The 18,232-nt window shown below is 37.7% G+C and overlaps 2 protein-coding genes across 3 annotated transcripts; one reads left to right on the top strand and one right to left on the bottom strand.

Moving 5' to 3' along the window:
- Window positions 1–1,475: 1,475 nt before the first annotated feature.
- On the top strand, window positions 1,476–8,800 carry LOC306773509 (aldo-keto reductase family 1 member B1-like). Of its 2 annotated transcripts, XM_079263348.1 has the most exons (11): window positions 1,476–1,494; window positions 1,634–1,721; window positions 3,593–3,760; window positions 3,891–4,007; window positions 4,115–4,192; window positions 5,101–5,223; window positions 5,858–5,964; window positions 6,297–6,378; window positions 7,553–7,636; window positions 7,751–7,833; window positions 7,938–8,800. In XM_079263348.1, coding segments are annotated over exons 1-11 (975 nt in total). In that variant the 5' UTR covers window positions 1,476–1,492; the 3' UTR covers window positions 7,981–8,800. The 2 variants fall into 2 exon arrangements, with proteins under 2 accessions (XP_079119474.1, XP_079119475.1); XM_079263349.1 differs by lacking the exon at window positions 1,476–1,494 and having other exon boundaries at window positions 1,564–1,721.
- Window positions 8,801–10,575: 1,775 nt separating this feature from the next.
- Window positions 10,576–16,212, bottom strand: LOC306773096 (aldo-keto reductase family 1 member B1-like). The gene is made up of 10 exons (XM_079262821.1): window positions 16,080–16,212; window positions 15,284–15,451; window positions 14,156–14,272; window positions 13,809–13,886; window positions 13,552–13,674; window positions 13,343–13,449; window positions 13,178–13,259; window positions 11,164–11,247; window positions 10,938–11,020; window positions 10,576–10,819 (listed from the first exon to the last, which is right to left on the bottom strand). The coding sequence occupies exons 1-10, from the start codon at window positions 16,143–16,145 to the stop codon at window positions 10,777–10,779; spliced, it is 951 nt and encodes a 316-aa protein (XP_079118947.1). The 5' UTR covers window positions 16,146–16,212; the 3' UTR covers window positions 10,576–10,776.
- Between the last annotated feature and the right edge of the window lie 2,020 nt (window positions 16,213–18,232).

Below are 18,232 nucleotides of genomic sequence, written 5' to 3'. Positions count from 1 at the left end.
TCTCCCTTTCAGCTGTCTCTTGAGGTTAAAGGCTGGTCTGTATGCCCAATGGTGTGCATCTTCAAGCATCATGCCATAAAAAAGGTTGTATTTAAAGTAATAAAGACTCATGGCGAAAACATAACCTTTACATACACTCTCCATTTTTACATGCTCAATGCAGCTGTTATTTATCATACCCAATGATTTTTGAGAGAGCAGTTCTACTGATTCCTTTTAAATAAGAAATTAGATGAATGCTTTAGATTTTTGGGAGCTTTAATCGAAGTGATCAGTCAGTTCAGCTACTGTAATTACCAACTTTATTAGCTAATGTATTCGATTATGTGATTATATTACTTTTAAGGCAAAGCTGGGGAATTTGTGGAGACCATTTCTTAGGTTTGGAAAGTGTAATTGTGCCCTCTAGTGGCGCAGTAGCATAACAAACAGTAGGGAAAGAGGCAAGAAGACTTTTATGTAGCCTCTGAGGTCGGTTATAGAATCAAATTAAAGCTTAAAAATTTCAAGGGGAAAAAAAATGCAAATTTGATGTTAATTTGATCCAATATTCATGAAAGTTGTCTTAAAAAGTGTCTTATAAAACATGTGATGCTTTCAATGAGCAATGTCTTTAGATGTTGCTTGTGTTGTTAGATTTCTGTCCGAGACAGCTGAGCCAAAAAAACTTGTGAAAGTATTATTTTTCCCTAAGGTTCATAAATCTTTTTATTGTTATTATCATTTACTGCGATTCTTGTTTCCATTGCATTAGAATATAAGGGGTTATAGGTCATAGTCAAAACCCCAGGTGATGCATAAGAAGTCACATATGTGTTTGTGAACAACTTAAGCTGCATTCCTTTTTTGTTCTCGGTAAGTACTGATGTTAGAAATTGTATCAGATCCGTCAGTCTTTTTGGTATTTAGATTTAATTAACAATGTGGAGGCCAGGTTTACAGTGATGAATAAAATGCCTTATACTGAACTATCCATAGCAGCTTTACTCTCCACTTTTCATCTAGGTGATGAAGTTTTAAGCCTTTAAAAGAATCTTCATGCTACATGGCACTAATCCTTCTAAAAGTTTGAAAGATTCAGATTGTGTGCACAAATCATATGTCAGGAGCTGCTGGGGAGAGAAATACAACAGATTCCTTGATCCCAGATTAAGTCAAGGCCAAAATTCTTGAAAACATTCATCTGTAACTCATACCGCTGAGTTTTAAAGATTGTTACTCTTGTGTGAAATTTCAGCTGGCAGAGAGAGACACGGTTCTTTTTTTATTTAATCAAACAAACACACATCAGGGAGGAGAGGTCGTGTAGAACAGAACAAGCTGTTGAATCCTCATAATCTGTATGCATTTTTGCACATCTGCGACACTTTGCACAGTGCATGAATCTTTAGTTGTGCGCTCCTGGTAATGAGAGGGGATTTCACCAGCATTGCCAAATAACAGACTGACTGACAGGAGCGCGTGTGGCTGTCCGTGACCTCAGTTCACCGCAATGTAAGGTTGTTTTTTGTTTTTGTTTTTTTTGGTTGTTTTTTTTTAAAGAAGGCATCACTAATCGATCGACGATCCACTCGTTCTTTGCCGTGCTGCTCTTCATTTGCAGTCGCTACCCGACTTTCTCATCCACATACAGGTTTCGATCGTCCTCAGTCGCAATGCCAGCAACAGTGAAGCTGAACACCGGTGCACAGATGCCCATCGTTGGACTGGGCACATGGAAGGTGCGTCTAATTCCACTTCCTACGATGTCCTGCTTTGTTGAAGTTAATAATTCACCTGTTAGGTAAGCTAGCTGGGCTTTTCGCCAGAAAAGCATGGCCAGAGTGTCAGAACAAACTTTACACGAAACATTAGCTCACGTTTAAAGTTAATTGTTTCGAAAATACATTTAATGTTTTTTTATTTGTGACACTTTTGGTGCGTTAGGACCCCACCTAGAGGAGGTAGCAGCCGTGGCTAATGCTTTCAGTGCAGCTTCTTTCTAGAAACATACGCGTTTGCGAAGCTGCCCTGCAGGAAGCGCTCCTTTGTTTGCACAGTGTTTTCAAATAATTTTATGATCTTGTTTTTAATCAGTGCTTGATGTTATAAGTTATTAAATTTGAACAGCTTATTTCAAAGTGAATTGAAATAGCTATGAGACTGTTCATGTCTTCTTCAAGGTTAAAAAAAGAAAAAAAGGAAAGAAAAATCCAGTTTTGTTTTCTACCTATGGTTTAATCACAGGTTTAATCGATTATTATAAGGTTGATGGTAGAAGGATGTTTCACATTTTGGATTCATTGACCTTTCATTGCCCTGTATTCATCTCACTGGTGTGATGTGGGAACTTTCAGCTTCCAGTACACATACAGTAATAATCAGGGGCGGATTAAAAGTGCACAGGCCCCTGGGCCCAGAATGTTCCAAGGGCCCCCTTCCCCACCGAAAAATTGTGAAAAGTGGGAATAATACACTGTGAAACTACATTTCTCACGTCTCTTGGCCAATGGTACCAGTAGCAATACACTAGACACTGTGGTGTAACTATCTGGTATTTATGTACATTTTGTTTCATGTCCAAAATGCTGGTGTTTGTCCCACATGGGCCCCAAGTGAGCGTAGACCCCTGGTATCCGGTCTTGATGATAATAATAGAACAGAGTTCTAGTGAAATTAAAGTTATAAGTAAATTTATGTTCTGAAGAAATCTTCTTAGTACTTGACCACTTTTTAGGCCTCTGCTCAAAATCACATACCTTTTTAATGAAATAAGATTATCTATCCAAGCTGAAAGTCTATTTGAATGCTTTTTAGAGTAAAGAGAAACACTTGCAAGATTTGGTAAAATGTGTCAAATCAGTAAATGTTACTGGTGCAGGAGAAACGAAGATGGCTCACTAAAAGAAGGTGTCAGGCGGGCCTAAAAAATTTTAAAGTTTTCTGGATGAAATTGAAAATCCTTTAGGAAACTTAAACTTGCGTCATAGTGCAATACATGAACATTATCTATACAAAGTCCAATTTTATACAAGTAAAGAAAGTTAAATTAAAGCAGTTTTGTACATCTTGTACAGACAAGGTCCTCAAATTTTTTGGCACAGGTGGTGATAGAGCCCCCCACTTAGACTTACTGGTGTTTTAGAAGGTCATTGCACCAGTTTTTTGTTTTGTTTTGTTTTGTTTTGTTTTTTCTGTGCTTAACTTCATGTCAGGCTTAAAATGTTAATATCCCAATCATTTGCAGAGAAGTAATATGTACTCTTTTTTGTGATTCATAGTCTTGGTTATTTCTGCAAGCAAAAGAATGCAAACATTTTTAAATAAACGTGTAAATAAATAAAGAAAATATGAGTAAATGTAGGAATGAGAAGATGCATAAAATGAGTAAATTGATCAATTCACAATAAATTGCAAAAGTAGCTAATTACATTAATAAATAATGTAAAAATACATTTTGAAGTGATTTTACTCTCAGGAAATCTTAATACAAGAGTTATTATAAGTACTTTGTATCAGAGATTGGAGTTGTCAGCATCCTACAACAAATACCAGACCGAGAAACTTGGTTTATTTTTTTTAACAGTAACAGCCTATCATCTTGGTCTTTTAGTCTCCTCCTGGAAAGGTCACAGAGGCGGTGAAAGCAGCCATTTCAGCTGGCTACCGGCACATCGATGGAGCGTACGTATACGAGAATGAGGCAGAAGTGGGTGAGGGTATACGAGCCATGATCGAGGCTGGCGTGGTGAAGAGAGAAGATCTTTTTGTTGTGAGCAAGGTGAGCTCAGAAGCTAAATACTACATGTATGCATCGTTCCGCGGCTGTTTCCAGATGTTGCCTGTTTAGATAACGGACTGCAGCGTGTCTGTAAAGGTGACTTCCTGAATGCTGGGCTTTATTTTTATAGCTGTGGTGCACTTTCCATGAGAAGTCCATGGTGAGGAAAGGCTGTGAGAAGACTCTCAGTGACCTTAAACTGGATTATTTAGACCTCTATCTAGTGCACTGGCCCATGGGTTTCAAGGTAGGAATGCTGCTATTCTCCCAACATATTTTTGTGTCTTTATGATCATGTGGAAGTCATAATAATAGGTTAGCTTCAAGGTTATTAAATCCTTTGTCATGTTCCAGGCTGGAAATGAGCTTTTTCCTTTGGACAGTGCTGGAGAGACAATCAATGACAGCACTCATTTCCTGGAGACATGGGAGGTAAGATTTTGTCAGACAACGCTTGCAAACAGGTAAAGCTAGTTGGCATCGGGGGGGGGGAGAGACAAGTAAGGAATGTGAATGTGCATTCACAGAACAAAGTGCAAATAGAAAGCTTTCAGATCCTCTTAAAAAAAATTCTGAAAGAGTTTTTGGAAGAGATCCAAGATCCTGGATGGACTAGGTAGTCCTGAAAACCGGCTGCTGTTGTGGCTTGTTTAGAAAATGAAGAGAAGCAGATTAGTTTTAATTACAATGATATAAAGGAAACTGAAAAGGATCTGTCTATAATCACCCTACTGTTGCCACCAAAGTCCTCTTTATGTTCGATTTCCCATCGCATGATGGTTGACCAGTTTTGCTGCCATAATACTCAAAGAGGAGACAGAATTTGATAGATGATTAATCTGATCGTTTAAGCCCCCTCCTCTTTTCTTTACTTTTAGAGGACAAAAACAACAGTAAGAAGTAAATGGATGAATATAATGAATTAGATGAAACATATAATCAATATATCTACCATGTAGAAGCTTCTCAAAGATGATCAATTTTGATTTAGAACCAGGTTTTTACACTATAAAATCCATTAATTTAACAATAAATGAGTTAACATAGGAAAGAAAACATAGGAGGAATAAATCAATGAATACACTAAAAAAAAGTTTAAATGCATGCATGTATAAATGAAAACAAAATACAATTGTTTCTTGATTTATCCAGTTATTTATTTCTATGTGGTTATGGCAATGTTGGTCCTCCCTTGTGGACTAGGAATTGTTCGTCTACATCATTGCTGGCAGGCCCAAACTTGATTTTGTGTGTTTACCTGAGTAACATTAAAGCTTAAAGCTGGACGTGGAGAACAGTGAGCTAAGCAGTTTCTCTTTTAATGCTCTATTTTTTGCCAGGGGATGGAAGAGCTGGTTGATGCTGGCTTGGTCAAAGCCATCGGCATCTCCAACTTCAACAAGGATCAGATTGAAGCCCTTCTCAACAAGCCAGGACTCAAATACAAGCCTGCCAACAACCAGGTACACTGATGACTGATGTGATCAAACTGTATTACAAAGCAGCAACATGGATACATTTCCAGCCTGTGGCTCTCTAAAGGTCAAGATCCTGTAATTATCCGTGTCCTCCAGTCTGTACTAGTACATAAATGTCTTGTTAAGTCATAATGGGCCACAGCAGATTTCCTCCGGCTACACTATTCAGCTGAGCTGACCTTATATTGTTTGTGTTCCTTGAGCCATAGTTCACAATCAGTGTCCTGCTTGTCTGCTCGTATTTTCCATTATAAGATTAAAACAGCATTTTCCTTCTGCCATTTCTGATCAAACACACAAAATACAGATCAGAGAACTCTCATATATCGAATAATAGTGAGCTTATCCATCAAATCAGACACTTTATAGATAACATGTGCCTTGCAAGAAAACAGAAATTCTACATTTATATGTAAAAATGAGCAAATGCAGCTCTGATTTCTCAGCTCTGTCAGCGGTCTTGTGTCCATGTTGCACAAAGAAGCAGGTTTAATCACAGTAGGGAAGATATTACATGTAGTAGTAATCTGTGGATTGTCGATGAACGGCTCTAATCACCCCGACACACGTGTAGACTGATTGCTTGCTTGATTTTTGCTGTTCTTTGTTTCCCTGTCAGGTGGAGTGCCACCCATACCTGACCCAGGAGAAGCTGATCAACTACTGCCACTCTCAGGGCATCTCGGTTACTGCTTACAGCCCCCTTGGATCTCCTGACAGACCATGGTTACTAAACAGTCATAATTTAGCCTAAAATACACCAGAAATATGTTTATCTCTATGATGTTTTGAGTTCAGTTTCAGCATGTACCATACAGTTGCTGCCTGTAGGATCTCTGGTTAGTTTCAGCATGTGACTATAGTTCCTCTTTGTCGTCGTGGTCTGTTATTGTGGCATATTTGGTCATGAGATGAGCAAATAAAAAGTGCCAGCAAGGATGTATTTATATATTTATCTTTGAAAGCGATTGCTTTGTGTTGCCGGTAATGATTTGATTTGTACGTTTACTGGCACAAGAGGGCTGCAAGAGGTCTTAGATAACTATGTTTAATTGCAGGGCAAAACCAGATGACCCTTCACTCTTGGAAGAGCCCCAAATCAAAGCGATAGCAGATAAGCACAAGAAGACACCTGCTCAGGTACACAGAGAAGATCATTTGCATTCATCCAGATGCAGATAGTGACCTGACCATACATGTTCTGGGCCCTGATCATGCTCACGTGTGAATACTTGTCAAATGATTAGATAATATAATCCGATTAATCCCACGATAGTTTTGGGTTTAAAACAATTATTCCCGTTTTAAAATGTAGGTGGCTAGTGTGTTAAACCTGACATTGCAGCATAAACCGATGCATACCTGATGTTGAGATGGTTACTAGAAGTTAGAGGCGCTACGCTGGAATGCAAACTTCTGTCTGCAAATTTTTATCATGTTCTGTCTTTTTCTTTTATTCTCAAACTTCCCATCTGAAGTATCAAGGTTTTTTTGGTTTTTTTCCCCCTTCTTTTTCTTCCTCTTTGCATGCAGTGATTTGGTGCATTTCCACCGCTGACTGCTCAGGATCAGATGTGACGACCGAGTGCCAGCCCTCCTTCAGTCATTCTGCGCATTTGTTATAAATAATGAATGTCTTTATTCCCCTCATCCCCTTTATTCCCTTTTCATCGACAACGGTTATGTCGAGCCCCTCCTCCCGTCACATGAACCACAGAAACATACAAAGAAATGCGTCTTTAGTTTTAGTGGTAACTATAATTAAAACCATGTCAGTACTATTATCCATTCTTCTGTGTAAGTATAAAACATTTTAAACCAGGAATCTCTGCAAACTACTTTAGGTGAGTGGAGTTTTGAATGAAACGTTGCGGCTTTAGTAAAACAACTTTGCTATATATGATAGTTGGATAGTTTATTTCTAAAGTAACCTGCAGGCTTTTCTTTGTGTTGAGGACAAAAAGTCCCCACGAGGTGTTGTAACTTGTTTGGCTTCATACTTATATTAGATGATAATATTTTGGTACATGCAATAGACTGCATTCTCATTATTACCCACCATTGATTATTATTATTGGTCCATTGTAGTTTATTCTTTTTTTTTTTTTTTTTTTTTTATTGCTTGAAGTCTCTGTTGTACATTTATCATCATTTCCTATGAGTACTTTTACAGATTCATCCAGTGTAAAAACTCCCAAGTTTTATTTAGCCTTGAAGCGCCCCCTGTTTGGGAACCACTGCCCTAATGAATCTCCTTGTACAACCACATTCATTTTGGCAGTCCAAGTTAATACTCGGCCTCCTTTTCTGCCAGGTTCTGATCCGCTTCCACGTCCAAAGAAATGTGATTGTGATCCCCAAGTCCATCACACCACAGCGCATTCAGGAGAATTTCCAGGTAAACAGTTGAGCTGATTACCTGTTTGATTTCTTACACCAAAAAATGAAACCTTTCAGTTTTTCTTTAGACTGTTTGTTTGTTTTTGCGATAAATCAGTTGAAATGATTGCAGGTGTTCGACTTTGAGTTATCCGAGGAAGAAATGAAGACTATAATGGGATTCAACAGGAACTGGAGAGCCTGCCCAATGCAGTGGTGAGACTCTTACTAAGCTTTTGCATGTAACACTGTGATACTTGCATGTTAGGCAACTTTTGTTTGACTTTCTTTTTTTTTCTTTTTTTTTTTATCTCCTACAGGAGTTTGAAGCACAAAGATTACCCATTCAACACTGAATTCTAAAACAAAACAAGCAGATTTTCCACAGGTGCCAGAGCTTGCTTCTCAACCTTCTAGTGTATACTGACTCCTCCCCTGTTCTTTAGTTACATATGGACCATAACTGTGGCTTTGCATATAACTTCATATTTCTCAGGAAAATACAGCTACTTCATCTGTTCTCTGGAAAGTTTTACGTACACACTCCATAAATGTGCTTGTACCAAATTAGAGATTCTCAGAATTAATGATTGTAGATAAAGATCTTTGTCTAATTTTAGCTAGAGCAAATAATTTGATCTGGTTTTTTTTTATTATTTTCTCACATCTTGATGTGCATTGAATTATTTTTTTTACTCTAATCTTTTTTAATATGGCATTAATTTACTGAAGGGAAATGAAAACACGTGCATTATGCAGTTAATATCACCTATTTTTCCGAATAACCAATGTTTCTGAAAATCAGTTTACAAAAGCATTTTGAGGTCTTGCGGGATTATAAAGAAGGTACAACTCATGATGAGCCTATTCCCAAAGGGAAGACAAAACTTATTTTTGTAGCATAGAATTGACCGAAGAGATGCACTCCCGATACTTTCTCCTAATACTGACTTTTTTTTCTCAAAACCATAGTCTGCTCTGTTCTCATGACTTTGGCAGAGTTTTATTTAAGTCTGATTCTTAGCACTTCTTTGTTAAGCTCAGATCATGTTGCTGTATGCTGACTTGCCTTAGTATGGCTCATAAATGGCACTTTGTAGTCATGTGTGTGTTACATAACTACTTTCACTTCCTTTGCTTGTATTCATTCAGCATTACAATAAAGTCCTGTGGGTGAATCTGGATACAAGTTTGAGCTTTGATGTCTCCAAATAAACTTCACCCACTTCTGTTGAATTTAACAAGATAAAGGCTTCCAGATTTAGACGTCATGTTACATTTGTAGTCTTTAAGACAACCCAAGTAGCCTTTCTTCTATGTACAAACTTCTGTAGCTTACAAGTTTGTTCATCAGACCCTCTCAGTTCATGCTAGTTAGCTGTAAAGCCCCACTCAATAAGTTGTCAGACATAATTCATTGTTTTTCTTGTTGTAAGCTAGTTTTTTTGAGCTTATTGGAAGACCATTACATTAACGAAAGACTGCGAAAGAAATCAATGAAGAATCTGACCGCCACTCACAAAAATGAGATTACCGATGTTCAATACGAGAAAGAATATCGGAGGAGATTGATGTTGCTCATTCTACAGAAGTGCAGTCCTTTCAAGTTATTCTGTCTGAAAATGCCTAATCAGGCTTTATGATGATGTGTAATACAGCACCAGTTGGTTTTAAATGGGAGAAATATCTATGTATGCTCATATAAAAAGGCACAAACATCATCTGCAGGAACACGGGCAGCAGCCTCCTTTTTTTGTCTTGTCCAGCATTTAAGCAGGCAAAATGATTTTCTGGATGCTGTGTTCTGCTGGGCAAATTTACTTTGCCAAGGGAAGCATCAAAGATATAATGCTCCCCTTGATATTCTAAAATGTTATTTTATTTTTCTAATTATTTAGCATAATTGTACAACAAACATTTGCACTGCTGGACCAGACCGGAGAGGACAGAAGAGGGACAGAAAGAGAATCGAAAAGAAGAGAAAACAGGAATACACATCGTAGAGAGAAAGAGAGAAGGAAAAGGCCTCTCCATTTTGTACTTGTATATCCACACACATCTCAGTATGGCTGGATAGTAGGAGATGATCCCACCACCAAGACCAGAGGTGGAAAAAGTAGAAGTAGAAAGTAGAAATCCTGTCTGGCAGCTCTTTCCAACCAGTCACTAAACCGGGTGAATTTAACTAGCTTAGCTCCACTGCAGGTAGATGAGCCTGTTAGTGAAAACACCTGTTCTAAATGCATGGATAGATCCAAAAACATGGCAGGACTTCTACTTTATTTTTACTTCTGCTTCTACTTTATACACCTCTGACCAAGACAGATGCTAGGCCATGACAGCAGAACAAAACTGAAAATTATCCTAGTTTTCAGGGGCTGCTGCTCCTGCATACCTGCCGCAGATTAATTGAGCGACTCATCAAGTTCTTTGCAAGTTTGCGAATGAGACATTCATTTGAGTCAGGTGTGTTAAATGATCTCCAATTCATGCAGGGCAGTAGTCCCCGGGGATCAGGATTGAGAAACACGGAGGGGATGTTTAATAAATGTGCCATTCCAGATTAGCACACATTCTGATTTATTTAGCATTTAGCTGCGTATGAATTTATACAAATATCGTGTATTTTCCAAATATCAGTTTATTAAAACATTAACAAAATGCAGTACACATACTAGGCTTATATTCAGTCTAGTTGCTGTAATTATAAACGTTGTTGCCGTTCGTTCATTCTTCCCCCATTGATTAACATCCAAACATTGTTTGGCTAACTTGTGTTTGAAAACCTGAAGGTGAATATAGGGACCCATTTACTGTGATGTGTCATTACTAATATACCCATTTCCTTACATTTTAAACACCCCTCAAACTTTGACTTAACAAATAGCATGGTTAAAGCGGTCACTTTCAGTCTCATTTATCTGACACAAACACAACACAGATCTAGTGTTTCCTAGGAAATATGCGAGCCATAAAACTTTCACAACCTGTATTGTTTAATTTATTTAATTCTTTATTTCTAGAGGAAATATAAAACACATCGGTTCAGTACAAGCAGGAACAAATTTGGCACAGGATGTCAGGATGTATTTATTTTTGTTTAGCTTTTTTCAAAACTGTGATGTAAATCAGAAACGGTGCAGAATCATGTTGCCAGAGTTAGTATTCTGTATGAAAAGGGAAATCTTTGTGTTTTGCAGCCCTGTAGACAGAAGACAGGAAACAGTCATTTACTTAAAAGTTGTTTACATGACAATGTAACCTCTTTGTATGTCTAACTTTTTCCATCCCCCTCTTGACATTCTGTCTTCTTTACTCACCACGGTGCTAGGAATCCTCTCCAGTTCTTATTCAAGTTCAGCAGGGTCTGCATATCTTCTTTGCTTATCTCAAAGTCAAACAGCTGAAAGAGAAAATATAGCTAAAACTGGCGAACAGGAGACTTCTGTTAATGGTAGAAAAAGATATATGTGAAGTGTCTCAACTCTTTATCCACCTGAATCCAGATCGGTTATCGGTACAATAAATCAATAGTGGTTGTCATACCTGGATATTTTCCTTAATGCGATGGGGTGTTGCTGACTTGGCAATGACAATCACGTTCCTTTGGGTGTGGAACTTGATGAGAATCTGAGGATTAAACAGGAGCAAAGCAATAAGTCTGTAATGAGTTTTAACTCTGTCAAATGTTCCCCTTCAACCATTCCAGTGTGGTTTTAGCTGCTGATAAACATCCATCCATTTTCTGTTGGGAAGCTGTAGCCTAACAAAGCAATCACTGGGCGAGAGGGGCAGGGTACACCGTGGACAGGTCGCCCCTCCATCACATGGCCAACACAGAGAGACAAACAACCACTCAAACTCACACGGTGCACTAAAGACAAATTTTCATACAAAAAGAAAGCCCACTGTTTGAACCTCCCCCCGCCAAGGCTTGAACCGGCTTCCTGTCAGGCCACAGTGCTAACCGCTACGCCACTGTGCAGCCCTTGCTGATAAACAAACATACCCAAATCATGGTGCAACCACCACCATGCTTTACTGTGGGAAATCCTCAATTTTGCAATGAACACCTGAGGCCCACAGTAGCAGTTTAAAAACAAACAGAACTGTGTAGTCATGTTTCAGATGCCACATATAACTGGTCAAGTCAAATTCTGGAAGCTATGTAACCTTTCTCGCCCCATTCCACCATTCTCTTGGATTACCATATAATGGCAATTATAAAAGTATGGACAGAAAGGCTGAGGCATCACATCCTGTCCTTCATCCACCATATGTAAGGACTTGATTTAGCAAATTGACAAAGTAGTAAATGCTGCAGAGAGAAAAAGAGATTACCACACAGGAAGTCGAGGGACAGGCAGGAGGAAGATGACAACAGATGTGTGTGAGAGAAAAGACACAAGAGAATAGAATGAAGTCTGGGAGACAGCCAGTAAAGAGTGGAAGAGAAAAAAAGATCAACTGCAGAAAAGAGAGGATATCAGAGAAAGAAGCCCTTACAGACAGGGCTGAGCTGGAGAGCTGTATGTGTGAAGACAACAAACTAAATGGTAGTTTTAGTTTTAGGCAATATGGCACCACCTGCGATGGACTGGCGAGCTGTCCAGGGTGTACCCTGCCTGTCGCCCAAAGCCGGCTGGGATAGGCTCCAGCTTCCCCGCGACCCTGAATTGGAATAAGCGGTTCGGAAAATCAATGAATGAATGAATATGGCACCACAATATTCTGGTGCCATATTGTGAAATTTAATGGTGCTCCTTCAGATTTAAAAAACCTTTATTATTTTTCTTAATGATTTGAACTTCTACACAGCTTTGGTCTCCTTGGCTTTCATTGTGCCATCTGCGTGGTTGTTCCTGCTTAGCAGGGTTGCAAACTCTGGGTCACTGAGATCATGTGACACTCACATGGCACACAGAAGACTTTTGTTTTACCTAATTATGTACTAATTGTGTGATTTCTGAAGCAATCACATAACAGTGAAGCAGTGTAAGAGTCTTTGGGGTAAAGAGGGTAAATAAATTTGTGTACGTGGATGTATGTATATATATATATATATACATATATATATATATATATATATATATATATATATATATATATATATATATATATATAAGGGAAAAAAAGGGAAAAAATCAAAGACAACTTTGAATTTGGCGAACCACCAAATAAGTATGATCACGTTTTCTTGGTTCACCACACAGTACTGTACTTATTCTGTTAAATTCTTTCCTGGTCTCATAATTTACCGTGTGAGAATTGATTTTCCTCCTCTGACCTACTTTTCCATTTGAAACATTTTTAGATTAAGCAATTATGCACACATTTTTTGTGGTGTGAATGATTGCCAGCTCACCAAAATGTTCTCACTCTGACACAATATCTACTTGTTTCCCAGTTTAAAACTGACAGACTGGTACGTAACTTGTTAGGCATCTTGTGCCAAAACATGATGCTTTCAGTGTCAGTTTGCAAAATATGAATAACATGATCAATTCAATTAAAAACAATAAATAATAATCATGTGATAGACATGTAATTTTTTTCTCACCTGTGCTGGAGACTTGTTATTCTTATTAGCTATTGCCTTGATGGTTGGGTCATCTAGCAGAGAAGGGTCATCAGGGGCAGCCCTTTTTGTTAAAATTAGGAAAGACAAAAATAAGTCATTTTAAGTTTATTTGTCCTGTGGATGATGAAAAGTGCATCTTTTCACCAGGGTCTGTCAGGAGATCCCAACGGGCTGTAAGCCGTCACCGAGATGCCTTTTGAGTGACAGTAGTTGATCAGTTTCTCCTGTGTCAAGAGTGGGTGGCATTCAACCTAAGAAAAAACATCCAAATATTTTAGGTTTTGTTTTTATTTTTGCATAAATTATGCTCTTAAATTACATGTGTGTCTGTGTGTGTGTGTGTTTTTTTTTACCTGGTTATTGACAGGCTTGTGCTTTAGGCCAGGCTTGTTAAGTATAGCTTCAATCTGGTCTTTGTTGAAGTTGGAGATGCCAATAGCTTTGACCAACCCATCGTCCACCAGCTTCTCCATAGCCTTTTAGAGAAATTACACACCAGTGCATGTTAAACTGATTTCAAATAGTTGAAATCATACACATTTCGTTTGCTTTCACTGCCAGTGATTAGGTGGCATTCTCAGTATGCCCATATAGAAAATGATCTACTTACCTCCCAAGTGTCCAAGAAGTTGCTGTCATCAGGGATTATGTTCTTTTCCTCATCTAAAGGAAAAATACTGTCCCCTGGCTGCACAAGCAAAAACAGAAGTTATAAGCTCAAAACAAATTTAGTGTCCATGAACAGAAAGTTTTATCTCATTAAAAATGTATATAAAGAAATCATAGTATTGGTGTAGATTGTACATCAGATGTTAAGTAATGCCATGAGCATAACTGTTGGATATTAAGTTTGCTTAGACAAGTTAAATAAAACAAATGTTAAGTTTGACTAGATTTTTTTTTTTTAGCTATTTGATCAGACTCATTTAGTCATGGCCAGGACAAAAGTTTTCATACCTTCATCCCAACTGGGAAATGCATTAGGTAAAGGTCCAAATATTCCAGTTTCAAATCTTTTAGAGTCTTTTCACATGCTCCCCTCACCAGGGATGCAACGTGGAAAGTACACCAGAGCTAGGAAAGAGAACAAACATCTATAAACACATTGCATCTGTGCTTGATTCATGTAGGTAGATGTCTTAGATTTCTTCTCCTCCTATGCAGTTCTTGTCTTTTTTTCTACAACTGGTTCAGTAAGTTTTGGCTAAAAAATAACTAATACTGAAACCAAAATGCTGCAACCAGCATGGAAGGAGCAGTTGTGTGAAGCGATCAGTGAGCCATTCTGTTTCTTGGCAAAAAAAATCAGCTATAAACTGGATGCCAAATATTGAGAAAGTAAAACAAATTTTTGCAGTACTGAAATGTGATTACATGGGAGTTGACCCCTTAAATTGCACCAAAGCAGAGCAGAGCTATCCACACTGGTACTGTCATAATAAAAGTGGCATGTTGGTTGTGGTTTGGTGAAAATGTTGCATCGGTATATGATAAGAAGCAGCTTAAACTCAGCCCTGAGCTAAGAAAAATGGTACCAGCTACGAGCTGCCTGGACTTGTCCAGTAGGTGGAAATGTGGTTGGGTCCAAATTAACATATTCTTCTATAGCTTTTCAATCGGTAAGAAAATTTGGAATAGTACTCAAGCTATTTTCAGAAGCAAAAACTTTACAAATTTGAGTAACATAGATGATTTATTAGTGAGATTAATTACAGTAGGAATAGAACTTGAAAAGATCCACCATCTCTGCACCAAGTAAGCATGTGTTTTGTCACATTAAAAAAGATTTGCAGGTGTGAATTTCCATTTGAATTCAAGGATTATGGAACAAATGTGAATGTAAACTGTGAGATCACCGAGACTAATGTGGTTCGTGATGCTGCTTTGACTCCATTGTTACAGACATGGTGTTATTATGTCCATTATTTTCCTGAACAGTTGACAAATGATGACAGCCAATGTATCTGGAAGTCCATGTAATAACTACCTTAAAACAAATCAGAGGATAATAAAAAGAAAACTTGGTCCATTCATGCCATTTTTAGTCAAGGTCATGCAAGTTTACTGACAGCTACTTTAACCTACCTTACTAACGATGAATAAATCCTCCCTCTTCACCACTCCTTGATCTATCATAGCATGGACTCCAGCCCCAACTTCGTCCTCATTCTCGTACACATATGCACCATCAATATGCCTGTAGCCACAACTTATGGCTACCTTTACAGCCTCGCTGACCTTTCCTGGTCCCGCCTGCAGAGGAGATTAAAAGGGCAAGCGTAAATGTATAAATATGCAGAGAATTTAAAATATTTATCAGTACAGCACCATCCTCCCCGCTTTAGTAGTAACTCTTAGTTTAGAAGTTTAAAAAAAAAAAGTTTTATCATGTAAATGTAAATGACATATAAATTATGTACATCACAACTTTTTTGGTGTAATGTTAGGGTCTCTTGTTAAAAATGTAATAATTTGCAAATAATTTCAATCTTTAAATGAATGGAAACTATTCCAATATATGTGGTTAAAATTGCATGCAGCCATTTCTAGTGACCTAATTTTAGCAGGCAGAGATCAACGTACAGCAAATAGTTAATCTTTACCCTCTTGTTAGTAGCATGTTGAGGTGCAGCATGTCAAGACTATGCATCTGCACCACTTTGTTACTACTTTTAAACCACTACTTTAAAATCTAGCTTCACGCATCAAGGGTGGAAACTAATTACATACAATTAAACAATACAGATAAAACAGACCATCCCTCATCATGATAGGAAAAGTAACAAGGAAAGTTGAGGCATTCAGTGAGAGGTAGCATCATGTTAAAAGCCTGCAATATTACCTTGGATACCAAACATATTAACAAAAAACAAGACCTTACCCTCCATGTTCCCAGACCAACTATAGGCATCTTTGCTCCATTGCTGAGTGTAACTGCAGGCATCATCTTGTTGATATTAAAGTTTCAGTCCAGCACAAACCCTGACAAGCAGTTCCTACAGCATGCAGACTTGTCCCGCTAACTGTTGAAGCAGGCAGCCTATTTTACAGACACGTAGGAGGAGCTAAAGTGATCAGTGACGTTTGTCTTGTATGCTGTGAATCTGTGCCGTTTGAAATATGGTGTGACTGGGATCAGTGTTAATAAATGTTTTAGCACTGAGTCATCACATGACTTGGCAAATAAGTTGATCATTATGAAACGAAACTTATAAACATATTAGAATATATGTCAATCTTATAGGAAATATTGAAGAAATGGGCTTGAGAGATAGAGACTGTCCCACTTTGTGCGTGATTCTGATGAAAGAAATATTCCTGTGATGTTGTCTTATATACATGTTTCTGTTTTGGCCCATGTGTAAACTTCAATTTGTCATCTCATATACAGAGACATTGCAGGACAAATACCACTCCAACAAACCCAAAATGTGGAAAGTTTTCTTGATCAAAACAACTGTTAATTATTTATTGCATTTTATCTTATATTATTCTAACTTTTCCCGTCTGCTTAATTTTTTAAAAATTTCTTTTTAAAGTTGGACTTTAATGTACTTTCTATACTTCTTCTGCAGCCCGCTGTGATGCTTTAATGTTTCATATGTCATACTTTGAGTTGTCTTGTACATAAAATGTGCTATACAAATTGTTCTGCTCCACCATGCTTTTCTTCTTGCATAATACAGTTTCAGGTTTCATATCTGGATGCAACAGGAGATTGGGTTAACCCTTTAACTTCCTGCTCTCCTGTTAAGTTGAGCAAATTTTCAATGACTATGATGAATCTCGATAGAAATGAGTGGAAATAAACCAGGATGAGACAGCTATTCCACTTGGTTCGGGTATGTAATGCCAAAAGTAAGTTAAGGCATTACTGTTTCAAAAATGGACCACTTCAATATTGTTTCTGTGTCATAAACTGTTATTGCACCCATATGTTAAACAACATCGATCATAATTATTGTCATTAAAATGCAAAGAATATTTTTTGTGTAAAAAGTTGTTCAAGTGTTGCTGAAAATGATTCTACATGTGGAACCGTGGAGCCCATTGGGGATATATTTACTCAGCACATCCTATCTTTTCTTGTTTGTCAAATCTTTTGTGGATGCATCTTTGATCTCTAATCATAACTTCTTCACATCTCACACAGGTGTGGGCATCAAAACTTTGATTTCTTTGTATTTTTTGACAATATTGAATTGACTAATATTGATATGAACTAACTTGGACTAATTTACATTTAAATTATGTTTGATAAAGCAAGGGGGGAAAGCATGTAATACTTCATCAGGCAACTTATTTGTTACCCAAGGTCATGAGTAAGCATCAAAAGTTTTTTCTTTTACAATGTTACTGCAAGGGTGGGTTTTTCCTCTCTCCAGAAATATTGTGACCTGTCTTTGATGTACCCCACATCAAATACATAAGAAAAGAAGCTATGTGAACTGATGTGCTTCAAATTAAAAAATGATATGTCTGAAAAATTAAATGCAGTGTAGTCCAGTATAAGAGCCACATCCCATATGTAAAACATGGAAGTGATAGTATCATGGTTTTTAATCTGTGTTTGTCCATGTGAACCAGGACAAATTACAAATACAGACATCTGTCAGTGATATGGATTTCAGGAAGTGTTTCATGCGGCAATACATCAGTCTTAAGCAGATATGTTCTTTTACCTAAGAACAGTAAGTAAGTCAATCACTCATTTGTAGAAGGGCCAAGTCTAACTGTTGTTGAAATGTGTGGTATTCATTGCCTTAATTGTCTTTGTCAGTTTAACCAGTAAAAGTGTGGAAATATGCAACTACTTTAGCACCTTTGAAGGACTTTTCTTGTGATTGTAGGGCAACATTGACTGACCGATGAGTTTATCAGAGCATTTTCAAGGTACGTAAATATCATATACTTAACCAGAGTTCTCCAACCTGTGTTTCCTTGTTTTTAACTGTGTGTACATCTCCACTATACATACTTCCATTAGCATTTGTAGATGCTCCTGGGATAAGGAAGTAGGTGTATTGTGGGGTA

Source organism: Telmatherina bonti (genome assembly GCF_933228915.1).
Source record: "Telmatherina bonti genome assembly, chromosome: 23".
NCBI classification, from domain to species: domain Eukaryota; kingdom Metazoa; phylum Chordata; class Actinopteri; order Atheriniformes; family Telmatherinidae; genus Telmatherina; species Telmatherina bonti.
The sequence above is the reverse complement of the archived record's forward strand: the minus strand, read 5'-3'. Positions and strand labels throughout refer to the sequence as shown.